The sequence below is a fragment of the Phocoena sinus genome, chromosome 1 (assembly GCF_008692025.1).
Source record: "Phocoena sinus isolate mPhoSin1 chromosome 1, mPhoSin1.pri, whole genome shotgun sequence".
Classification (NCBI taxonomy): domain Eukaryota; kingdom Metazoa; phylum Chordata; class Mammalia; order Artiodactyla; family Phocoenidae; genus Phocoena; species Phocoena sinus.
This window is the reverse complement of record NC_045763.1, coordinates 69372031-69399318: the sequence shown is the minus strand read 5'-3', so window position 1 is coordinate 69399318 and position 27288 is coordinate 69372031. Positions and strand designations below refer to the sequence as shown.

At 36.6% G+C, this 27288-nt stretch overlaps 1 protein-coding gene and 1 pseudogene across 1 annotated transcript in view; both read right to left on the bottom strand.

Annotated features, from left to right (window-relative positions):
• The window catches only part of IFI44L (interferon induced protein 44 like), a 29195-nt gene extending 16360 nt beyond the window's left edge, over nucleotides 1-12835 (bottom strand). Inside the window, 8 exon segments of the mRNA XM_032641431.1 lie at nucleotides 2527-2698; nucleotides 4151-4170; nucleotides 4173-4302; nucleotides 10866-11061; nucleotides 11776-11824; nucleotides 12353-12387; nucleotides 12389-12744; nucleotides 12746-12835. Of these exon segments, the coding sequence (XP_032497322.1) occupies nucleotides 2527-2698; nucleotides 4151-4170; nucleotides 4173-4302; nucleotides 10866-11061; nucleotides 11776-11824; nucleotides 12353-12387; nucleotides 12389-12744; nucleotides 12746-12835 (1048 nt within the window).
• LOC116758582 lies at nucleotides 7840-9488 on the bottom strand (annotated as a pseudogene).
• Nucleotides 12836-27288: the final 14453 nt, after the last annotated feature.

The window sequence follows — 27288 nt, the reverse complement described above, 5'->3', positions numbered from 1 at the left end:
TTCCCAACTCATTTTATAACACCAATATTACCCTGAGACCAAAACCTGACAAAGACCGCAGAAATTAAAAAATAAATAAATAAAAAACCCAACTACAGACCAATATTCCTCATAAATATAGATGCAAAAATTCTTAATAAAATATTATCATACAGGATTCAGCAATATATAAAAAGAATTATGCACCATGAACACATGGTTTTTTTTCCTAGAGAGACAAAGTTGGCTTAAGATTCAAATTCAGTCAATATAATCCGCGATACAAACAAGCTAAAGAGGAAAAAAACTCCCATGATCATATCAATCTATGGAGAAAAACCATTTGGCAAAATTCAACACCCATTCATGATTTAAAAAAAAAAACTCCTAGAGAAGTAGGAATAAAGAAGAACTTCCTCAACTTAATAAAGAACTATTATTAAAAACCCATAGTTGACATCATAGTGGTGAAACACTGGATACTTTCCTCCTAAGATCAGAAACAAGGCAAGGGTATCTGCTCTCACCACTATTATTCAACATAGTACTGGAAGTCCTAGCCAGGACAGTAAGACAAGCGAAGGAAATAAAACACATACAAATTGAAAAGGAAGACATAAAATTGTCCCCATCTGAGATGGTATGAAATCCTAAGAATTCAACAAAAAATCTTCCTAGAGCTAACAAACTATCAATATCCCATCAAGATTTTTTTGTAGAAATAGACAAGGTAATTCTAAAATTCCCATGGAAATGTAAAGGTACTAGAATAGCTAAAACAATTTTGACAAATAAGAATAACATGGGAAGAATTATTTTACCCACTTTAAGACCTATATTTTTATTACTATATAGCTACAGTTATAAAGACTGTGTGGTGTTGGTAGAAGAATGAACACATAGGTCAAGGGAACAGAATACATAACCCAGAAATAGATGCACAAAAGCAAGGACAATGAATTTTTGACAACAGTGCAAAAGCAATACAATGGAGCAATGATAATCTTTTCAACAAGTGGTGCTGGAGCAATTGAATATCCATAGGCAAAATAAAATAAAATAAACCTTGACCTATACCTCACGTCTTACACAAAAAGTGATTCAGAATTAATCATACATTCAAATGTAAAAAATAAGACTATAAAACTTTTAGAAGAAAACAAAGAAAAAATTTGGGGACTTAAAGTTTGGTAATGGATTTTAGACACAAAATGAAAAGCATGATCCTTAAAAGAAAAAAAATGATAAATTGGAGCTCACCAAAATTTTTAAAATTTAGTTTTGTGAAAGTCTCTGTTAAGATAACGAAAAGACAACTTAGCACTGGGAGAAACTATTTGCAAACCATATATCTGATAATTGACTCATATCTAGAATTTATGGATCTCTTAAAACTCAACAGTAAAAAACCAAAGTGTCCGAATAGAAAATAGGTCAAAGACATGAAGAGATATTTCCCTGAGGAAGACACATACAAACAAATAAGTACATTAAAAGATGTTCAACGTAATTTATCATTAGGGCAATGCAAATTAAGACCATGATGAGCTATCACTATACACCTATTAGAAGAGTTAAATTTTTTAAAAATAGCAACAATGGCAAATACTAGCAAGAATACAGAGAAACTAGATGTCTCATATATTGTTAAAATATAAAATGTGCAGTAATTCTGAAGAGTGGTTTGGTGGTTTCTTAAAAAATTAGACACACACTTAGCATAGGACCCAACAATCACAATTTCAGGGAATTATCCCAGAAGAATGAAAACTTATGTCCACACAAAAACCTGCACACTAATATTCAAAGGAGCTTTATTTGCAATAGCCAAAAACCAGAAGTAATCAAAATGTCCTTTGATAAAGAATGGTTAAAACAACTGTGGAATATCTATACCATGGATTACTACTCAACAATAAAAAGGAATGAACAATTGATATACACAACAACTTCGATGGAATTCAAAGGATATTAGGCTGAGTGAAAAAAGCCAGTCTCAAATCAAACATACTTTTGGATTCCATTTGTATAACATTCTCAAAATGACAAAAGTAGGGAGATGGAGGAGAGATTAGTTGCTGCCAAAAACTATGGATGGTGAGGATTGGGGGATACCACGACAAAGACCTTGTGGTGATAGAGTAGTTCTGTATCTTGATTGTAGTGGCGGTTACACGAATCTACACATGTGACAAAATGACAAAGCTATACCACACATTATAAGAGTGTTATATCTCCCGGTTTTAATCTTTCTGGTCTAGTCACATAATGTGGGGAGGTGACTCCCCTATCTAGCCACAGGAAAATCACACATGACAAAAAAAAACTATGGTCTTTCTAATCTTTAAGGAATGAAGACTAGGATTTAGGGTCCTGCTTTCAGTAAAGCCTTTGGATGATCTCCATGTGCTGTTGCCACCAACTAACCCAGGGCTTGGGAAATTGGATGAAGGGGGCATGGGACCTTGCTGTACTCTTTTTGTAACTTCCTGTGAATATAGCATTATTTCCAAGTAAAAATATTTTAATAAGTACAATGAGACTCACCGCAGTTTAATATTTCTTTCTGAACTTGTTTGAACTTTGCCACCATTTTAGAGGACAGTTTGTCAATAGAGTTGATATCAAAGACATAAGCCACACAATGAATCCTGTCTTTCAGTGATGGAGAGGTGATGAAAGTAGGATGCTTGGGTGTAATTGGTTTATGGGGACTAAACTGTTATAGAAACATAAAGTAACATTTAGAGAGTCTCTGCTGAATTCTTTCAGATACAATTCATGTTTCAAACATGCCCACCACTAACCTCCAACCCAAAACTTTCCCTTCCCTCCAATACTCCTTCCCCAGATTAGTTAGTAGCACCCCTTTCATGCTTCCTCTCCACTGTTAGCATGGCGCCATTATGTCTTTTTTATAAAACAACACACTCCATTGCTTTGGCAAAAATGGTGATTATAACTTAATTGTCCATAATGGAAATATTTCAGAAAAGTATAAATAATGTTTTTTAAAACCTAATTTCAAAACTCTTGCATACTTAACTGGACTAACTGAGAGAAAAGGCAAGAGAAAATATATTGAAAATGCCATTTAAACTAAAACACTAAAATTTCTTTTAATTTTACAGAAGAAAAAGAAATTAAAGTGAAAAAAATACCAAATTTTAAATTAACATCTCCTTACCACAAGACAATAATCTTTTCAATGTTAAGAAAATAATTACAAAACATAATACAAGGCTGGGTTCATTATTTTTTTAACTATATGTTTCAATGTTGGACTGAATTGATTGACTCTGTGCTGTGAAAAATGAAGGTGCTCATATAGCCATGATTTCTCCCATTTCTCTACCCTGCTCCTCCACCCTGTATCTTAATGTCTTTTTAGATTGTGAGCTTCTTGAGGATAGGATTATGTTCATATTCAAAATTGGCGTAGTATCTGACACAAATTAGGTTTTTAATCAACAGTTTTTAAATAAATAAGTGCATAGTTAAGGTTTCCAATCAAGCACAATTGAGAGGCAAAGGAAGTCACTGCTTAGAAACTGAGGCTGATTTTATTGTGCCTAAAAGAAAGGTGATAATAATGGTTAACTTTTTGAGAACTTAGAGTACATCTTCTCATTTAATCTTCTTAGCCACCTGTGAGATTAGCATTATCTACATTTCACACACACATGATAAAACTAAGACTTACAGAGACAAGTATGTAACTTGCTTATGGGTACACACCTAATTGGTGGCAGAGTCAGCCTTTGAATCTAAGTATTTAAGTGGTGAAGCCTGATTACTTTCAGTATAACATCACACTTCAACAAAAAGTGGTTGTTTCAATATTCTACCTAACTGATTATTAAAGTTCAAGAGATTATACTACTACTTTCCTACTGTTTTACATCATTGTAAAGAATGATATAAACACAGTTCCTCCTGAACTTTTCCTGGAACCTATATGAGTAGACTCTTGCCTTTTGGCTATATTTCTTATAATAAGAGAAAGAAAGAGCTGTTATCTACTTTCCTTACACGAATACTTATTAAAGTACAGTGGTATTGGTTGGTGTTAAAACCACTTTATGACAGCTGAAACTGCCTGGGGTAAAAAGTCAATGAAAAGCATTGATGAAAATGATTTGAAATGTTTTAGACATTGAAGGATTCTTACCTGATATCTGTCTGGCACCAGCCTTTTAAGACGTGGGGTATGTCAGCCACACATAAACCTACTCCCTCTTTCTCATCCAGCCCCATGGAGTCACACAACATAAATGGCAGAGATTTACCATCTTTTCCATCTTTAGTAGAATATATCCTATACTGTAAAACAAAACACATCAAGTATAAAAGTTCATTCTTCAACTAGCCTTCAAGACACAACAATAGGAATAATAGAAACTGGTTAATATTTTTAAATTGTGGTCCTCAAACATTTTGGTCTCAGGATCAACTTAGACTCTTAAAAATTATTGAGGGTCCCAAAGTTATTTTATTCATGTGAGTTATATCTATTGACATGTAACATACTAGAAATTAAAACAAAAAATTTTTAATATTTTTAAGTCATTTAAAAATACAATTATGAACCGTTACATGTTAACCTAATTATCAATTTTACAAAAAAAATTATTTTCCAAAACATTATAGAAAAGAGTGGGATTGATTTACTTTTTGCAATTCTCTTTAATGTCTAAATTAATAGAAAACAGCTGGATTCTCATATTTGCCTCTACATTCAATCTGTTGTGATATACTGTTTTGGTTGAAGTATATGAAAAAAATCTGGCCTCACACTTACATGTAGTAGGCAAGGAGGGAGTATTTAATTTAACAGCTTTCAGAGAATTATGGACATTCCTCATTAATAATACATCAAAGCTAACAAGTGATAATTTCTCAAAGATTAGCTGCAATGTGAAATCCGTGACATTTTCATATTACATTAAGTTCATTGATCTATCTTACACTTTGAATATATCTTTTATCCATCCATGATTTTGTAACCTGACGCATTGGTCATTTGAAAGTATTGGTTCGCTGGCTTATCTGGATGGTCCAAATATTGGCACATTTCATTGTACAATATTAAAACATCATATTTGTTAATACCATCATCAATCTCATTAGACAAGTCTTTAAGTTCTTAAGTTTTCAGTCTCAAAGTGGTGGATACAAGTTTCCCAACATTCAAATTTTTTCTTAAAAGCTCAAATGCTATCTTTGGTAACAAACACTGTGAGTTGTTGTCCTTGAAGTGACAGGCTCATTTCATGCATTTTCCCCAAAAATGTCTACCAAATACCCAAGTATGAATCAGCAAGTCTTTCAGTTGTCTTTTCAATCAAAAATGTTACATGAGAAAAGTTCCGCTTACAACTCAATTGCACTAGTGCCCTTGCTAGACAACCACCATATTTTGACATGTATTAGGAGCACTTTATATGCACTTCCCATTTCATCACACAAAATTTTTAAATGATGTGCATTTAAGAGTTGAGTTTAAATAGAATCGATAATCTTTACTGATTCATCAAGGAAATTCTTAAGTGAAAGTGGCATTTTGTTTGTTTTTACTGCAAACTCAGTGGTAGGGAAGATTACAGTGACTGTAGTAGTGTTTGGTGCCATTGCTTGATTCATGTTAAGGTGCCAACAGATAAAATTATATTTGTTTGGGCTTCCCTGGTGGCGCAGTGGTTGGGAATCTGCCTGCCAATGCAGGGGATGCGGGTTCGAGCCCTGGTCTGGGAAGATCCCACATGCCGCGGAGCAACTGGGCCCGTGAGCCACAATTACTGAGCCTGCGCGTCTGGAGCCTGTGCTCCACAACAAGAGAGGCTGCGATAGTGAGAGGTCCGCGCACCGCGATGAAGAGTGGCCCCCGCTTGCCACAACTAGAGAAAGCCCTCGCACAGAAACAAAGACCCAACACAGCCATAAATAAATTAATTAATTTAAAAAAAAAAATTATATTTGTTTGATCAGTTCAAATGTTAATACACTAGAAAGAGCAAAAAGCATCTTAGTGTTTTAAAAACAGTTTTAAGTTCACAGATCCCCTAAAAGAGTTTCAGGGACTCTCAGGGGTCCACAAACCTCATTTTAAGAAGCACTATTTTAACAAAGCTTCTTTTCTAGACACACTCAATCTGATCCCAAGACTATTTTTCAGGAAAACTCTGAAAAAATTTTATTTATTGGTCAAATACACTTCCAACATAGACACAACTATGGAAGATTTGGGAAGAATCACAAAGAAAAGGACTTCTCAGAGACACCAGACAATAATCACCATTCTCCCACTCTAAACGAGGAAGTGGAGAATCCCCCGTAGCCTACTATAACTTGTGTTTTTGTTTGTTTGTTTTCAAATGTGTTAAGAAATGTTAGTTTCATTTAACCAGTTTTCACGGCTGAATATTTATTCTATAAAAACTTTACTGATTGTACATTTTATATATAGTTCAAACTACTGAACGAAAAAAGTAGGTCCCAAAGATGCAAAATTACCGCACCAACCAATCCAAGGTAAAGGCAGATTTACACACTGTACAGTTCTCCGAAGCCAGGAGGTGGCCACTTTTAAGTATAAATGTCAAAACTGTATAAAATAAGGTTTTAATTTTATTTCATTCTTCCTACATTCCATACGATTGCAAGCTCAGAAGCCTACTGAATGGTAGACATCTGGAATCAGGAATCAGTCCCCACTCCTGGCAGGAATGAGGGTGTTTATTTACACATGGCACTCTTCAGACAGCAATCTGTACTTGGTATATTGTGTTGACATGAAAGCAGAGACCAAGAACATTAAACGTCAATATAAGGTAGTTCTTTCTCTTAAAAAGGAGTTTCTGCATTTAATAGTGTGCCAAAAGAATTTTAACTTATTAAATAAAATATATTCTAAGTGAACCTAAAAATTACACTTTATAAACATAAAAATACTTTTATTTTTGGTGAAATACATCAATCATATCTGCAAATAGAAAACCAAAACTGTATATAAAGTAGTAGTTTTCACCCAGCAACAAGAAGCACTCATGTAGTTATTTTTCAAAAGGGTCAGAAAAAACTAATTATAAACCCACTAACTTATAACTTAGATATCATACTTACCGCTATTCAGTGATTCACTAATACAGCAAAACAAGCTTTCACCTAGAGAGAGTGGTTTCTTCCTGTCAACTGGGTAAGAATCGGACATATTTTTTAAAAAAGGGAGAATCAATTGACTTCTCAGCATGACTCCTACGTGCGTTTTAGTCTGGGGGTATGTTCATCAGTGGGTGTTTAATCAGAAATACTTATCCTGAAAGATAAGACTTCCTACTGGTTTAGAATTTTCCATCTCTGAGGTTTTGTACCTCCTTGGAGACAAGGGCATGCCTCAGATTTTTCTATATTTCTATTTGGCTCAGGGGAGGCAAGGCTGGCTAACACCTCTTTAGATTCTGTTTTCTAGAGGGGAAAAAACAAGGAAAACAAACATTATTCCAGACTTTTCTGACACCCAAACCAGGAAAACACACTTCTTTTTTATACAGTCCTAGCCAAAGATAACAAAAATTAGAGCCTCAAAGAGCAGCCCAGAGCTCTCCATTATACTTGTATACTTGTGTGTATATTAAGTATAAAATAATGACGTTTGGACAAAGGAGCTTTGTAGTTATTTATTTTAAAGTTACAGTACTTAGAAACTCCTTGGTAATTAATTGCTTGTCTATTTCAAGTCCTGCTTCCAAGCGTGAGCGCCAAGTGAACGTGCTCCAGGCTGTGAGGGTGGGTCCGGGCCCCGGGGAACCCCAGCCGCCCTGCGCCATGCGATTCCAGGGTCGTCTGGGGGCAGCCCGGCCATCAGAGCTTGCCGATTTTCCTCTGCAGGTACCTGAGCATGGAGTCCACGCCCTGGGCCGAGCCCCAGATCTGCTTCAGCACCTCGCACTCCCGCTCGTTGGCCTGCTCCAGCTCCAGCTTCCTGCTGCAGCGCACGAGGGCCTTGGATTCCACGAGCACAACCGGGTTGCAGGAGGCGAGCTCCTTAAGGGGAACCATGACTTCCCGGGTGAAGGACGCCCCCGGCTAGAACACCTGGGGGCCCAGGCCTTTTGCCACACGCCGCCTGCGCCATCAGCTTCCACCTGCTGAGCAGCGTTTCATTCGCACATGCTCCTCCCACTACCTTGGGAAACATAACGGTGGTACAGCCAACTGGCCTCTGTCCGAAGATAGTATCAGGTGTTTGGAACCGAGCCTTTTCATTGGCCCAAACCACGTCACAATGAGGCAGTATGGACTCTCCTCGTCCAATGGCTGGGCTGTTTACGGCTGCAATGATAGGCTTCTTAAACTGAATGAAAGCATTCGGGAAGTTAGTGAAGGCCTCGGCCACCTTCGTGCTCTCCCTTTTCCGGTCGTCGGTCAGGCGCCGCTGGGTGAAGTAGATGAAGTCGAGGCCGCAGCAGAAGACGCTGCCCAGGCCGCCGAGCAGCACAGGCTTGCTGTCTCGGCGGCGGTCGTGCTCTGGGCGCTCTGCACTTCTGTCCTCACCTCTGGGTTGAGTAAGTTGTTCTCAGACGAATTCGTGGACAGCAGGATGTGGGTGAAGCCTTCCTGCTTCCGGACAATGATGTCCCTGTACCTGTAGGTGCTTTCCGTCTGCCTCACTGCCGCTGGTCGAAGGGCTGGTCTCGTCCGTCGTCGATGAATTTCCTCATCCAGCCATCACTCCCGTGACCGACGTCTGCAGTTTGGTGGTCTTGTTGGCCGTCAGCGCGTCCGTGAACGGGGAGGAACCTTTCCCCTTAATGGCTAGCCCCGTGGCTGTGGCCACGGTCAGGGGGCCGGACACCTGAGGCACCAGCAGGTGTATCCCCGGTCAGCGGTCAGCTGGCCGGTCCCCCCATCCGCAGCCGCTCGGCGCCGGGGCCCGGCAGAGCCCCGACCGGCTTTGTGGCCGCCACCTCCAGCGCCACCGTGTCCTCCTGCCCTTGCTTGGCGGAGTCCAGTTTCTCGGGGCGCTCGTTCTGAAAGCCGTCTGCTGTGGTCCTGCTTTTGATAGGGCTCTTGGGCACGAGGATCTTTATACCTGCCGTGGCCAGGTCCATGTTCTTCCAGTTCAAGAGGGACGGGGCTGGGTTCTTCTTGCACTTCTGGCTGGCAGCAAACAGCGGGCTGCTCTTGGGCTCATGCTCTTTGCCGACCACGAGTGATTTAGGAGAGGCCTTGGAAAAGATGCTGTTGGTGGGTCTGGAAAACTGTTTCCTGGCATTGTTCGGGGAGGTCCGATTGGTGCTGGTGAAGGTGCCCTCCTTCTGCTTCTCGGTGTGGAGCCTGTTAAAATCGTGGATATATTCCTCTCGGTTCACCAGGTGCTGCTCCGGCACCGAGGTGTCATCCTCACTGTCGTAGCCCTTCCACCGAACCAATATTCTGTCTTCCCTTTTTTTGTTTTTCCTTTTGTCAACGATCCTTTCAACCTGATGTGAGTTAGTGGAGACCAACATACATGAGTTTACTCCTTTTCCAAATTTATCCAAACGATTGGTATTCGACAGTCTGTACCACTCAAGATAAGACTCTTCAGATCAGGAGTTAAAGCCATGCCACATCTCGGCAGAACAATGACTAATATCTTAAATTAGAGGTTATTTTCTTTCCCTGCTCAACAGCCCAACCAATCACTTATTCAGTTCTCCCAAGAATCTCAACCTATTGTAATTTGTGATGGAGTCAAAACTCTCATTGCTCCATGAAATGCCTAGGAGCAGTCCCACTGGAGATTTTGATCTAAGTGAATGGGGATTACTGGTACCTGAACATGAAAGGAATTACATGAATCATTAAGAGTTAGATACTTAAAGTACATTATAAAATTTCAAGATCAATAGGTACATTCATGGTGCCATTAACCATTAACTTGTTTCCTTTACTTCAGTTCTTCAGAAAGAAGGGTCTCTGAGCAATAAAATATTCCATTTCCTTCACAAAATACTCTGTCCTGTTTTCCTTCAGTGTATATAGTATTTGCATTCTATTTGGAATTCAGGACTTACATCTTCTCTTAAAGCAATGCATTTGGAGTTTTCAACATAAAAAGAAGGCAGAGAAATTCTGTCCTGATGAGTACTGCTATTATAGCGTCTATCACACTGAATACTACTTATTTGTTTATTACCTGCTTTGGTCCCTGAGATCCCTCAGTAAAGGGACCAAGTATTATTTGCACTTAGGTCTCTATTGCAACACAGTATTTAGCAAACATAAACATTTCAATCAATGCTTAATGTACTGATTTGCTGTTGTGGTATCTTGCCTTGGCTCCGAAGGCTAGGCTGATGTATCATAATAAAGCCACTCAAGTGGATAGAATATAGCCAACATCAAGAAATAAGATGTGATTCTTGAAAGTCCTAGAAAATGCTTTCAGTTATTGAATGTGACACAAAACTAAAATGAGCTGTTGCTGTCTTATGCTAAATTATGCATTGACAACATACAACATATTCCCAATCAGAAGATAACAATATTAGACTGTAGCAAACATAGAAAAACACAGCTTGATTATGAAATTTTCTATTAATTCCCTTTATTCTTTTTGTTTGTATGATAACATAGACAAGCACAGAATGGAAGTTTCTAGATAAATATTGCACTGTAATTGGTAGGTCTTTCAGGTAACATTTTAAAAAATGGTGTTAGTATTATACTTATTTCCTTAAATCTATTTATTTACAAGTAAGATAGTCTTTATAGGAGCATTGATAGATTGATTTACCCCTGTGAAGGTTTAAATCGCTGTTTTGCTTCTCATGGTTATTTCTTATAAAATAATAATTGTAATCCATAAAACAAAATCCTCAGGAAATCCTGCAATAACTTACCTGCTCAGTAATGCTGGTGACATCAGACCCCACTATGGTTTGGTGAGTCAAATGGCCTTGGAAAATGCACTTCACTGAATTGAAAAAACTGGACTTTCCAAACCCCACTGGACCCAACAAGAGAATACGGATTTCTGAAATCAAGTCTGCATAGGGCCTGTAGGCTCTGAGGTCTGCTAGGAGACTATTTCTGTGCCTGTAAAAATGCAGTAGTTAAATACAACAGACAAATTTCCATAAAGAAGAATACAATTCTCCTGGCTCTTTTCTTCCCTCTGAAAAGTATGGTTTAATGCTTACTTATTATTTTGATATTAACATCTATCATATGACTTGAAAGGGTCTAAGGTTATACATTTTGTGCTTGAAGAAAATGCACTTATCTATATCTGACTAAGTTAAACATTAACCAGCAACCAAATCATTGCTAAACTATTAGCCTTAGACCATATAAATCTAATAAATAACAGGAACACTGAAGATGAATTTTCAGTAAAAAGGTTATATTAAGAAGAAATAAAAAAATATATATGCAATGCAGGTGTTTATCTATAAACTGGGGAGAAGGGACTTTGTTTTTAAAATTTTTCGAGTTTCCCCAAAAACTTTATTCTCAAGGAAAGGATTCAGAGGAATTATCTAAAATGTTCATCTCGACTCTGTCTGGGAAACTTTGAATGTAACAGGACCAAAGTGAAACATGAAGTCAAATTGTCATCAGGTGGATCTTAAAAGTTTCAGTTGGTAGTGGTTTTGTTTTTGTTGTTGTTCTAAATTGTCTTGAACACATTATGTCAGGAACACTATAACTGATTTTTATCACTCCAACTGATACAATTTTTAATTTTACTATTTGTCGGTGCCATTTATACAGTTGGTGAGTAATAGATAGTCCAAGAAACTAACTTACTGTGTGGCTCTTGTTATCCTGTTTATGTAGCCTGCATCATCCTTAATTCCTAAAGGAAATAAACATAGCATAATAATGTTTAAACTTGTCTGGTTTAGTGTGGCCAAGTCTACCTTCTAAATAGGGTATTGAGTCTTCTTTGCATAACCCAGCTGAGCTGTTGGGTTAGGAGTTAGGATCGGCAGCATAACGAGATGAAGAGGAGCTAAAGTTTTCTTCTTTATACATTAAGTCACTCTGCAAACTCATATAATTATGCCTAGAGGTCCTCGAGCTGACCCCAAAGGTGTCACTTGTCAAAATACTGAGGCCTTCCCCCCACCCTTTCTCTCTCTCCATCTCCATCTCCATCTCTTCACTCATACTTCTCAACTTACTTTGATCAAAGCTGCCTATTCTTTCTGGGTAATAACCCCATAACCTTTAGGCCTTCCAGGTTTCATTTTTGAGCTTATAAAAATTTTTGTGGCATGAAATTCAATTGTCTGTCTCCTTTTTCCTTGTTCACGTAGATTAATTATGACCTACCAAACACAAAGAGTAGAACCAGAAAGTAGGATTATCTAATTTAACATACCTTCCACTTGAAAAACTTCACATTCCAAAAATCGGGAGCCTAAGTCAGTTTTTAGTCAATTTTTCCACTAAAAGTTTATGTATAACAATGATTCTATTGTATAAATCTAGAGATAAATACTGATAGGGAGAAATAGAGGACTGAAATACCAGTTGGTCATCGCTAATTTCCGATGTTGAATTTAAAAATGCAGCCGTCATTTCCATTGTTTTATTCTTTTGAAATGAAAAACAGAAGGAATTATTTGGCTCTCTAAAACGTTCAGACATTTCAGGATAATGCCCAAGCATAAAGATACCAAAAATATTCTTGGGATGATAAATCATTGTTATAGTGGATCCCTGACGAATGCACCTATTATGCATATTTCTAATTCTGTTTCCGTGGACACTTAGACTTATAAAGAAGTCTCAAAGAAACATTTCCAAGCAGCTTTTGCAGACTCTTTTCCTCCTTCCATGTCAGTGTGGTTGTCACTGCCATTGTTCTGTATCTAGTGAGAGAAAAAATTAATAGTTTGAGAGAGTAGTATAGCATTGTGGTTTCTGCTATACTAGTTCCAGTGAGTTATTTTTTCCTCTCGCCTACTTAAAGCATGTTATTTGGATTTGGATTATAAAGATATATATATATATATATATATATAAAATACACAACACATATATATGCATATATATATAAAACTATGGGTAGATATGAAAAAAATATATAATTTAAATTTAAAATATTTTTTAAGGTCAGTAGAAAAAATAAACTGGATTAAAAAAATAGAGAAAAATTCATGAATTAGAACAGGGATCAGCACACTTTTTCTTAATAACAGATAGTAAAAAGTTTAGGCTAAGTGGGTCATAAGGTCTCTACCACAATGACTCAACTTTGCCAATGTAAGGCAAAAGCAGCCACAAACAATATTTAAACAAATGCACATGACATTGTTCCAGTAGAAGTTTTTCTACAAAAATAGATGGCTGGCATATAGGCCATAGTTTGCCAACCCATGAATTTGAAGATATAAATGAGAAATTAATTCAGAAAACAGTGTACAAAGAAAGAAATTGAAACATGAGAGGATTAAATCCTATTTAATTGAATAGGATTAAAATGGTCTATTTTACCTAAGTGGCAAAATAAACCATTAGCCATCAGGCCAATTCTTTCAATGAGAAAAATTAGAAACACAGGATAAACTGTAAAACAGATATATTTGAAAGTATTGGAGAGAAAAAAAAAGCAGTGAAGAATTATGTTATTAGCTAAGATTTGGAAAAGAAGTGAAGGCAGAGAAGTAAGCTTGGCATTTGATGCATCTGTCAACTTTAGAAGGCGCTAAGAAGTTCAGCAAAGCTTTTGCTAGATTCGTAGAGCTAGGGTAATACAGCACAAAAAAGAGGGTGCCTTCACAACCCTCCCCGAGGCCATGCGTGACAATTATGAAGAGCTACAGAGAAGAAGCACCAGTGGACTGGGAGATAGACTTAATTTCATCTCTAGTCTTCTCAGTCTATAATCAGATTAAGACAAATGAGGATTGCCAGTGTCTCTAGCTACAGGACAGATGCAAAATAAACTTTGGATGAAGAGAACATTTTCTTAACTTTAAATTACCTCTACATTTTCTTGATATTCAATGTCTCATATTCATCATAAACACAGGGGAGCAGACAAAACAACATGATAGAAAACCAAGAGAAAAAACAGAAAAGAAAATAGAAACAAATCCATACTGATAATGGAATTACCTACAGCAATTTTTAAGTAACTAAGCTTGGTGTGTTCAAATAAGTTAAAGATAAGATTGAATGGTTGATAGTAAAATGGAAAAAAGAAATTTTAAGGAAATTCTGGACTTAAAAAAATATATCTGAAATTTTAAAATTGGAAGATACATTTAACTAAAGGTTAATAAACACACTTAAAAGGAATAATTAGTTGGAAGAAACTATATCAAACTGAAACAATGAGACAAAAAGAAGAGAAAGAAAAGCACAGGACAAAAGAGACTAGAGGTACAGTAAAATTAGCTAACATCTGTGCAACTAGAGTCTAAGAATGAGAGAAGGAAGGAATAGAACATATATTAAAATAGTCCCACAAAACTCAGGCTTCCCTGATGGTGCAGTGGTTGAGAATCCGCCTGCCAATGCAGGGGACACGGATTTGAGCCCTGGTCTGGGAATATCCCACATGCCGCGGAGCAACTGGGCCCGTGAGCCACAACTACTGAGCCTGCGCGTCTGGAGCCTATGCTCTGCAATAAGAGAGGCCGCGATAGTGAGAGGCCCGCGCACCACGATGAAGAGTAGCCCCCGCTTGCCACAGCTAGAGAAACCCTCGCACAGAAACGAAGACCCAACACAGCAAAAATAAATTAATTAATTAATAAACTCCTACCCCCAACATCTAAAAAAAAAAAAATAGTCCCACAAAACTCGAAAAGCAAGTCTCAAAACATTTCAAAGCACTATAATTTTGAATAAGAATATAGGCTAGAAATCAGGAAAAAAAAAAAATAGATCCCCTAATACATTAGACAATAAAGAAATCTACTACTAAGAAATCCCTGGATCAAATAAGAAAACTTAATGAGATCTGGAAAATTGAATAAATGATAATAAAATATTATTGTCGAAACTTGTGAAATGAAGCTAAAATGTACTGTAAAAAATGTATATAATTAAATACATGTATTAGAAAAGAAGAAAGGCTGAAAATGAATTATATAAACTTCAACTTCACAACGTCAAGATAAAAAGCCAATTAAACACAAAGAAAAAAGAAGAAATTAAATAATAAAAGTAAAAGCAAATATTAATAAAGCAAAAATAAGTATACAAAGAGAAGATCAACAGAACCAAAGTTAGTTTTTAAAAAGAATAATAAGATGTGTAAAACATTGCTGATACTGATAAAGAAAAAAAGGTGGTGGGGTGACAATGTACCAAGGTCAAGAACATAGACAAGAACATCAGTACATATGCTACAAACAATAAAAATATTGTTTAAGCTGAACAAATTTTTAAAAATAAATTTGAAAATAGGCAAATTTGAAATGGGCCAATTCTGAGAAAAACAAAACTTACCAAACTGATATGAAAATAGATAAAAATGAATAATCTCATAGCCATTTTAAAAAAACAGAATTCATCATTAAAGACTTCCCAAAAATAAAACTCAAGGATAAATGAGTCCAATAGCTAAACCAAACTTTGAGGGATCAACTTTACAATCTTAAACAAACACTTCAAGAGAATAATTTAGAGACCAACACATTACAATGGCATTATAGGCAAGGAAAATTGCAAGCTAGTCTCACTCCTAAATACTGATGCAAAAATCCTCAGCAAAATATTAGCAAACCTAAAGAAAAAAGAAGTGAAGCAGATTTTTTTTTTAAACCTCATTCGCAAAAGCAGCAAATAAAATAATGTTCCTAGGAGTAAATTTTTTAAATGATGCAAGCAACTTCTGAAGAGATAATTATATGAAGAATGTTATAAAGGACATGAAAAATGACCCAAATAAAAAGCCTCTACCCGGGCTTCCCTGGTGGCGCAGTGGTTGGGAGTCCGCCTACCGATGCAGTGGATGCGGGTTCGTGCCCCGGTCCAGGAGGATCCCACATGCTGCGGAGCGGCTGGGCCCGTGGGCCATGGCCACTGGGCCTGCGCGTCCGGAGCCTGTGCTCCGCGGCAGCAGGGGCCGCGGCGGTGAGAGACCCGCATACTGCAGGAAAAAAAAAAAAAAACCCTACCCAACTTTCTTGGATGAGAAAAGCCTTCTTAAAAATAATATCAATTCTTCCAAAATTTATCTTTCAATTCAGTGCATGCTCAATCAGAAGCCCAAGAACATTCTTTCCATTGAATGTAAGAAGGTGATCTGAAAGTTCACATTATATTTCAAGGAGCAAAGAAGAGCCAGGAGAGTTTTGAAGAAAAACAAGTTAAGACTTATATAAAATTATGATAATTAGGAGAATGTGAGAGTGGCACTAAGATAGTCAAGAGCCCTAAGACTGACCAATTTTCATAGCCAGGGTCCCCTGGAAAACAAAGCTTAAGGCCGAGTTTACATGCAGAGGCTTTATTGTGGGGTGCAAATCCAGAGAAATAAACATGAGGTAAAGCAGAAAGTGAAATCGAGAAGGACTTGACCAAATACAAAGTTGACACAACTGATTACTCAGCTTGGAGACCAAGTAATAGCTCTATAGGGAAAAAAAAATTAATTAAATCATATCATCCTCATAATCTCATAACATCTTTAAAAGTAAATTCCAGTTGGTATGAGGCACTAAATGTGCCAAGTTTTAGAAGGAAATGCTGGAGAATATCATTATGACCTCTGTATTGGGAAGGATTTCTAAAATAAGATACTAAAAGTACAAACTATAAAGGAAAGAAAGATAAATTTGACTACATTAAAACTTAAATTTTTCTTACAATAAAAGATACAACAAATGCAACTTTAAAACACATTTATCCTACAAATATTATCCAACGTATAAACAATAAGAAAACCACAAACGACCTAATAGAAAAGTAGTCAAAGTATGTGAACAGGAAATTCACAGATGAAGTAACTCAAATGGGCTATAAACATATGAAAAATTTTCAATAGTTCTAGTGACAAGGAACTGTAAATTAAACAATAATGAGATATCATTTCACGTTAAACAAAAGTCCAGTGATACTAACAGTTGACCAGGACATAGAAATTCAAGAATACTTACATTGTCCTGATGGGCATGCAACATTTTGGAAAGTAAGTATATGCATAGCAGCATCGTTTATGGTGTTGTTAGAAGATTGGATGTACAAATTTTGGCATATTCATACAAGGAAATACTAAAGGGCATTGAAGTGACTGAACTAGACCTATTTGAATCAACGTGGATAAAGCTCAAAGAACTAATTGGAAAAAAGCAAGTTGAGAATGAGACTCTTAGTATGATACCATAAATAAACTGTTAATACAAAATGCAATACTAGAGATCATTTTAGTTACATACATATATACAGTAAAAGCATAAAAACAAGTATGACAATAATTTATACCAAAGTCTGGGTAGTGTTTCCCTCTGGGAAGGAAGAGAAGGGAAGAGAACGTAGGAGAGACTCTTAGATAATTTCAACAGGATCTGTAATGCTTTGATCTGTAATTAGAATGGTTTGGTTTTCAAGGAAAAAAAAAAAACATTCTAATTAAATAAAGCAAATCATTCGAAAAATCAGATAGAACTGTATAAGATTACAGTAGAGTTCATTTATTCTCTATAGTTCCCTGTTTTTGAAATATTAATTAAAAAACAAAACAAGTGAAAGGGAAAAGCATGATCATTAGCAGTGATTTCACTCTGAAACTTTTTTCAAAGAAAGAAAAACGGGCAACTTTCTTCGCACACAGCTAGGAAACATTGGATGACAGCAAGTCACTTACTGGTTTTTCAGAGTTGGACGAGGCTTAAACTGCTCTCTGATTTATGGAACAGCCACAGTTGGGACACTGAAGCTTCTGCTGAGATCAGTGGTTTCCTGTTCTTAAGAAAGGAAAGTGAAACACAGCAGCAAACAATCAGGAGACAGCAAGCCACCTGCTGTTAAGTTTCTTTTTCTCTAGTAAAAAAGAGACAGCAGCAAACAATCAGGAGACAGCAAGCCACCTGCTGTTAAGTTTCTTTTTCTCTAGTAAAAAAGAGACAGAAAACAAGAAAAAAATAAAAAGATTCCTGTTGAGCACAAGAAAAAGATCTTTGGTCCCCTCTGCAGCCCACATCTAGGCATGCATGAAATGGCAATTATTAATAAAAAATTGCGATAAAACTAATAGTTAATAATTTCTTGTGCATATAACTATGTATTTGGCACAGTGCACCTACCTGCATTGTCCTAGTTTCTGCTCAAAACAATCTCATACAGTAAACACTATTAGCATCCCTATTTCTCAGAGTATGAAAATAAAACTTAAGGACATTAAGAGACTTTGCCCAAAGTAATGGAGCTGATAGAGTGGTGCAGCCATCTGGTATTCAAAACCCAGACTGTCTGCACCGGAACAGTTTATGATTTGGCTTTTCCTGAATGCATATGGTAAGGCAGAGTGCAGCCTCTTTTCCTGTTTATACATTCATTCATTCAATACAGACTTAGATCCTGGGAAGGAAAATGCTGAGTAAGATAAAACCACTGCCCTCAGGGACCATGCTGTGTACTCCAGGAGACAGTCAGGTATACAGACAGTTATGTTAGTGTGCCGAGGGCTACAAGTGGAGTAAGAACGAGATTGTCTGGGGACCAGGATGATGGTGGCCTCACCCAGTCTTAGTGCACTAGGAAAAAGCTTGCTAAAAGATCAAAGTTTAGACTGAGACATGAATTACAAGGAAGAAGTGAAGCAAGAGAGAGCACAGTGTTATGAGACCTCCAATTATTTTAGTCTGACTGGAATGGAGTGACAACATCAGATTGGCAGGCAATGAGGCTAGGGAGGTGATCAGGGTTTTAAAAGACGCAGACATAGAGAATGGAGTTGAGGACACAGGGAGGGGGCAGGGTAAGCTGCGACGAAGTGAGAGAGCGGCATGTAGTTATATACACTACCAAATGTAAAATAGATTGCTAATGGGAAGCAGCCACATAGCACAGGGAGATCAGCTCAGTGTCTTGTGTCCACCTAGAGGGGTGGGATAGGGAGGGTGGGAGGGAGACGCAGGAGGGAGGAGATACAGGGATATATATATATGTATAGCTGATTCACTTTGTTATACAGCAGAGACTAACAAACCATTGTAAAGCAATTATACTCCAATAAAGATGTTTAAAAAAAAAATAAACTGTACAAAATTTAAAAAATATATACACACCTGGGGGGGGAGAAAGTCTTATTTAAATTGAATTTTTATCAGGAAGACAACCTTCACACTCTAAAAGCAGGGGGTGGCATGGTCAAAATTGAATGTCTTAGAAAGAAAAGTGTATTTGTTGTTTCTTGCTTTGTAACAAATACCATAAACCTAGAGGCTTTGAAACAACTCACATTTATTATGGCAGTTTTTCCATGGATCAGGAGACCAGCATGGCTCAACTGGATTCTCTCCTCAGGGTCTCTCACTCAAGGTGTTGGCCAGGAGTGGTCTCATCTTTCTCTGGGAAAGCTCTTTCCGGTTACGGCAGAATTCAGTTCCGAGAAAGTGTAAGACTGAGGTCCCCTGTTCTTTACTCACTGCCAGCCTGAGGCCACTCTCAGCTCCAAGAGTATGCTCCCAGTGCCTTGCCAATGGTCTCACTCATCTGAGGCTTACAAGACATGGTGGCAACAGAATCCTCCAAGGCCAGCAGCAGAATCTCCCTCGTGTCAAATCACCTTCAGAGGGAGCCCCTTTCTTTTAAGGGTTTACCTGATTGCATCAAGCCCACCCACTGAAGATAATATCTCTTTTAAAGCCAATAAATTAATCATGGAAGTGGTATCCCATCATTTTCAGACCTCTCTCGCACTCAAGGGTAGAGTTACACAAGGGTGTAGGTCATGTGGGGGCCATCATAGATTTCTGACTATCACAAAGGGCAAGACTGAGATCAAAGAGACCACTTTTTAGTCTTTTGCATTTATTTATTTATTCAATCATTCATCCATTCATCTATCAGTCCTTTTTTTTTGAAGTATAACTGATTTACAGTACTATGTTAGTTTCAGGTATACAGCATAGTGATTCAGTATTTTTGCAGATTATGTTCCATTATAGATTATTATAAGATAAGGGGTATGATTCCCTGAGCTATACAGTAAATCCTTCTTGTGTATCTATTTTATGTATTGTAGTTTGTATCTGCTATTCCCATAACCCTACTTTGGCCACCCTCTCTTCCCTCTCCCCTTTGGTAACCCCAAGTTTATTTTCTATGTCTGTGAGTCTTTTTCAGTTTTGCATATAGTTTTATTTTTTAATATTCCACATATAAGTGATATCATGTAATATTTGTCTTTCTCTGTCTGACTTACTTCATTAAGTATATTATTCTCTAGGTCCATCCATATTGCTGCCCATTTACTCTTCTTATTCCTGTGTTGTATACCTGAAACTATCATAACATTATAAGCCAATTATACTTCAATTTAAAAAAATTTTTAGTCAAACAGGAAAAAAAAAAGATTCCCAGGTCTGCCTAGAGTAAGACTCTAAATCCTAGACTCAGGCCTTAAAGACTGCAATGGCCAAAGTGTTTTGTCACTTGAGTTATTCCTGTAGCTGAATAGGGGGGCCACCTCCAAAAGCAGTGAGCATCCCCCACACTGTGTGTAGTTAGGAAGACCAGAGAGCCACGGCTGCCTCACCCGGGGGACAGAAAGGTATGGCCCTGCCTTCCTTCTCCTTCTTCGTGCTTCCTGTTGTTCTGCAGCCTCTTCCAGATACAGACTCAGAGTCTAGCTTCCCAGTACTGTCTTGCTTTGAACATTTTGTTTTCTTTCTACTTATTTTGCTTCCTCATCCCATAATGCCTTCCTTTTCTATTTTCTTCCTCCTTAGCATTTTTCCTTCCTTGGCTTTCTTCCTTCTCCTCTGTGGTTAGTCTCCACTTCTGCTTGTTATTCCTCAGCTGCTTAATATACATTTGAAGAATGAATTAAATTAAACAGATGAATGACAATTTAGAAACCCCCAAGGTTAAAGAAGAGCCTGGTCATGACCATTGTGACCCATTTTCTAAAGAGAAAGTAGAGCATATTTAAAGAAAAATGTCTCTTTGAGAAAATAAAAATAATGAAAATAAATATTTTCCTATGATTAAATAATTTCCTTTCCTTATGATTAAACACACAACTATTCATTTATTGATTTCTTATTATTCTGCATTGTAGATGAACAGTGAACTAATTTTAACATGATACTCAGACTTACGCTCAGGAAGAACAGCCTACAATGCTTATGTAATTTCACATTTGGGGCTACAATAAACTGTGGTATGAAAAATGTCAAATTTACCAATTTTACTACATTTAACATTTTTATTATTAAATGAAAAAGAATGTTGCATAATAAAATTTTCACAGTAATCATGAGCATAAAATAGAAATATATTTAAAAGATACAAATTTCACTCTTCCAACTCAAGTATGTTAAATCATCGTTTTCTTTAAATCGATTTATTCATTTCTGAATCCCTCTCCCAGAGTGTCGGGAATTTATGCTCTGGCATTTGGGGAACTCTCCACTTTCAGAATTGGACCAAGGACATTGAATCCAGCAGCAGGACAGTACATGTCCTGAAGCAGTTAGGGCATGTGTCCTAAGCAAACTATCCCAGTGACAGGAGCTTGACTGGGCCCCTTCTCCCTTGACTCCTGGACAAGACTACTTCCAGTTTCCCTGTTGATATCCATGTAACACATTCCTGTTCTTTAAGTCAATGAGCATTGACTATTGTTGCTTATAACAATAGAAGCCTAACAAACCTGCATTTACTTCTCTGTTAACACTCTCACATCCTGGATGATTTGATTTGGTCCCATACTCTATTTTTCTTTTCTTTTTTTTTTTTTTTTGTATATGGTACAATTAGTGCTTTTATCGAAATACAGTTAATTTACAATGTGTCAGTTTCAAGTGCACAGCAAAGTGATTCAGTGAGATATATATATATACATATATATATATATATATATATACAATATATTCTTTTTCAGATTTTTTCCATTAAAGATTATTACAATATATTGAATATAGTTCCCTGTGCTATACAGTCAGTCCTTATTATTTATCTATTTAATATATAGTACTGTGTATCTGTTAATCCCAAACTTCTAATTTATCCCTCCCCTGTCCCCTTTTCCCTTTGGTAACCATAAGATTGTTTTCTATGTCTGTGAGTCTGTTTCTGTTTTGTAAATAAGCTAATTTGTATCATTTTTTTTAGATTCCACAAATAAGTGATATGATATTTGTCTTTCTCTACCTGACGTACTTCACTTAGTATGATAATCTCTAGGTCCATCCATGTTGCTGCAAAAAGCATTATTTCATTCTTTTTTAAGGCAGAATAATATCCCATTGTTTGTGTATATATATATCACCTCTTCATTATCCATTCCTCTGTCTATGGACACTTAGGTTGCTTCCATGTCTTGGCTATTGTAAATAGTGCTGCTATGAACATTGGGGCACATGTATCTTTTCAAATTAGAGTGTTCCTCTTTTCCAGATATAAGCCCAGAAATGGGATTGCTGGACCATGTGGTAACTCTATTTTTAGTTTTTTAAGGAATCTCCACACTGTTTTCCTTAGTGTTTGCGCCAATTTACATTCCCACCAACAGTGTAGGAGGTTTCCCTTTTCTCCACACCCTCTCCAGCATTCATTACTTGTAGACTTTTTGATGATGGCCATTCTGACCAGTGTGAAGTGATACCTCATTGTAGTTTTAATTTGTATTTCTCTAATAATTATCAATGTTAAGCATCTTTGCATGCGCCTCTTGGAGATCTCTATGTCTTCTTTGGAGAAATGTCTATTTAGGTCTTCTGCCTATTTTTTGATTTGATGAACCCTTAAGACTCCACACAAAAACTATTAGAACTGATAAACAAGTTCGGCAAGGTAGCAGGATACAAGATTAACATACAGAAATCTGTTGCAGTTCTTTACACTAACAATGCAATATCAGACAGAGGAAGTTTTTTAAAATCCCTTTTAAAATTGCATCAAAAAAATAAAATACTTAGGAATAAATCTGACCAAAAAGGTGAATGACTTATATGCTGCAAACTATAAAACATTGGTAAAGGAAACTGAAGGTGATTCAGAGAAATGGAAGGATACCCATGTTCTTGGACTGAAAGAATTAATATTGTTAAAATGGACATACTACCCAAAGCAATCTATAGCTTTAATTCAATCCTTATCAATTTACTCATGACATTTTTTATAGAACTAGAACAAATAATCAAAAAATTCATATGGAGCCATAAAAAACCCAGAATTGCCAAAACAACAAAGCTAGAGGTATAACCCTCTCAGATTTCAGACAATACTACAAAGCTACAGTAATCAAAACAGCATGGTAGGGCTTCTCTGGTGGCGCAGTGGTTGAGAGTCCGCCTGCGGATGCAGGGGACACGGGTTCGTGCCCTGGTCCGGAAAGATCCCACATTCCGCGGAGCAGCTGGGCCCGTGATCCATGGCCACTGAGCCTGTGCTCCACAATGGGAGAGGCCGCAACAGTGAGAGGCCCGCGTAACGCAAAAAAAAAAAAAAAACAGCATGGTATTGGCACAAAAAACAGACATATGGATTAATGGAACAGAATAGAGAGCCCAGAAATAAACCCACACACCTACAGTCAATGAATCTTAAACAAAGGAGGCAAGAATATATAATGGTCAAAAGACAGTCTCTTCAGCAAGTGGTGTTGGTAAAGCTGGACAGCCGCATGTAAATCAATGAAGTTAGAACACTCCCTCACACCATGCACAAAAATAAACTCAAAATGGCTTAAAGACTTAAATATAAGACATGACATCATAAAATTCCTAGAAGAGAACATAGGCAAACCATTCTTTGACATAAATCATAACAATGTTTTCTTAGGTCAGTCTCCCAAGGCAAAAGAAATAAAAGCAAAAATAAACAAATAGGACCTAATCAAACTTATAAGTTTTTGCACAGCAAAGAAAACCATGAACAAGTTGAAAAGACAACCTACAGACTGGGAGAAAATATTCACAAATGAGCAAATGACAAGGGCTTAAATTCCAAAATATACAAACAGCACATACAACTCAATACCAAAAAAACAAACAGTCCCTTACTTTAAATACCACCTATGTTGAGGCCAAGGACTCTTAAATGCATGTCTTCAGTCCTGACCTCTTCCCAGAACATCAGGCTGACCACTTGATATCTCTACTGGATGTCTAAAAAGCATTTAAGTTTTTACAGGCCTACAACAAAACCTGCCTTCAAACATGACCTCACTTCTCCCCTAGTAGTTCCTGTTTTAGTTAAGGATACCAATACCCATCTAGCTTTATTCAGACAAAGCCTAGGAATTCTTCTTAATTTCTCTTTTTTTTTTTTCACTCTATATCCAAATTATGAGCAAAGATGTCACTACAAAATATTTTTCTCTCTAATATCCCTAGTGTAGACTATTATCTTATTTAACTTAGATAGTGATACAAGCTCTGTTTTGGTGTTTCAGTTACCTGTTGTTGCATAACAAAGTACCTCTAACGTTTACTGAGTTAAAACAATGACAATTATTTATCAGGATTCTATGCATTCACCATTAAGTGCTTCTGCTTCACTTGATTTTGGCTGGGGTGTAGAACAGCCAAAAGTCCAAAATGACCTCACTCCCAAGGCTGGAAGTTGGAAGTTGTTTCTGGCTGCTGGTTAGTAGCTTTCCTGGGGCTGTTGGCTAGAAGTCTTGATTTTCTATGACATGGTTGCTTGGCTTTCTCACAGTATAATGAGCCATAAGCTGATTCTTTGCAAAGACAAAACTGATAAACTCCTAGCAAGATAGATCAAGAGAATGAGAGAGAGAGAGAATGAGAGGTAGAGAACACAAATGATCAACATTAGATATGAAAGAGTAGGTATCACTATCACTACTTACCTAATCCTAAAGACATTAAAAATATAATAAAGATATTATTAGCAGCTTACGTCAACATATTTGACAATATATATAAAATGGAAATTTTTCTAGAAAATCCCAACTTAAAACTGATAGAAGAAAAAATAGAAAAATTTAAATTTCCACTCTCTAATAAAGAAATTAAATCTTTTACTTAAAATCTTTCCACAAAGAATCATGAACAGACAAAAAGTTATAAAAATATCCATCAAACACATGAAAAGATGTTCAAAAACACTCATAATTAGAGAAATGAAAATGTAGAAAGCACTGCTATACCATTTCTCACTTGTATTTAAATTTTTTTAATTTAAATTATGGCACATTCTGTTGGTGAAACTAGAGGGAAACAAGCACTCATATATTACTGGTGGGAATGCAAGCTGGTACAGCCTTTCAGGAGGGGAATTGAACAATAGGTAAGAAAAGTACATATGTCCTTACCTTTTGGCCAACAATCCCACCTCTAGGAATCTACCATGAAGATATGCTTCCAACAATGCAAAAATACATATACACAGGGTTATTCATTACAGCATTCTTTGTAATTGCAAAATGTTAGAAACAACATAAATGCCTATATATAGATCAGGTGAAGAAATGGTACAATACACAATGGAGAATTATGCTGTATAAAAAAATCTCTATGAACTGATATGAAGTAATTTCCAGAATTTACTATTAAGTGAAAAAAGTAAGTGCAAATAAGAGTATCTATAGTCATCTACCTTTCATGTAAGAAAGAATTTAAGAAAATATACATGTATCCACTCATTTGTGCAAAAGAAATACAGTCAGCCTTCCATATTCATGGGTTCCACATCCACAGATTCAACCAAATGTAGATTGAAAATATGCAGAAAAAAATTCCAGAAAGTTCCAAAAAACAAAACTTGAACTTGCCACACACCAGCAACATAGTGTTTACATAGTATTTACTACCAATTACATAGCATTTATATTGTATTAGTTATTATAAGTAATCTAGATATGATTTAAAGTATTCCAGAGAATGTGCATAGGCTATATACAAATACTACTCTACTTTATATATAGGACATGAGCATCTGTGGATTTGGGTATCTACTGGGGGTCCAGAAACCAATCCTCCCAGGGATACCAAGGGATGACTGTACAGGAATGCTAAACCAGAAACTAAAGAGATTGATTACTAATGGGGTGGGGAAGGTGTAGAGTAAAAGGGGGACTGAAAAAGGAGTAGTAGGTATGAGGAAGGAACGTCACTTCTCTAAGTATGTCCTTTGGTTTGCCTCTTACTCGTAGAACTATAGTAATGTTTCACATACCAAAACAAAAAAATAAACAATTTAAATCAATCAAGATGTGGGAGGAACCCAAAATACAAGATGAACTGTAGCAAAGGAACCTAACTTAACCATGTGCCCAGAAATGATGGAACCACATTGAAGGAGAGGGAGGGAGAAAAAAAGAACTAACCTAGGTAACTGAGAAAAACAGTACTTTGACTAAATACTCTAATGCTAAAGACAAAAGGGGTTGTCTTTTTCTAAAGGGGTTTGGGTTAGCAGTTTTGAAATAAATTAATGTTTGTTCCAACTAGAATTGAAGGAAAATTAAATATATTGTAAATAATAATAACTATGCTTCTTTTTGCCAAAGAAATTACAAATAAGGAAAGGAAGAAGACTAGCAGGAATCCTGTAGTGCTGTATTAGAATTGCAGGAATTGGTGTAAGCACACATACAGATAGATAGATACAGAAATATAGATGTATGTGTATGTGTGGATTAGTATGCAACATATGTTCCTAGATCCGTCAACTAAGAAATGACTATCTTGCGGTGCCAGAATATGAGACGGTGCTCCAAAAAAATGTCAAAAAGACACAGGATGACTGAAGGGGAAATAATTTGAGAAACAAAATAAATAATAATCATATTAGTTTATAACACATAGAATAAAATAAATAGCCATGAACTCATCCTGATATAAATAATTTAATATGTAAATAAATGAATGACAAAGTACAGTTCTGAATTCCAATTAATAAGTGTAGGAAAAATGAGGGAAATACAAAATCAATATTAGGTAAATTCCATAAGATGCATCAATGTATGCTAAAATTAATGAGCTGTAAGTTTGAGGAGAAATAGGACATTTACAGAGTCTCAAAGTATTTCCCCCAAGATATTTATTAATTTTGAAGGAAAAAATAGTAACTTAAATAGACAAATTCTGCAGACACCACCTTAACTAGGTAATTGAGGTTAACATTAACAGGATAAATATATTGCTATTATGTACTCCTAGT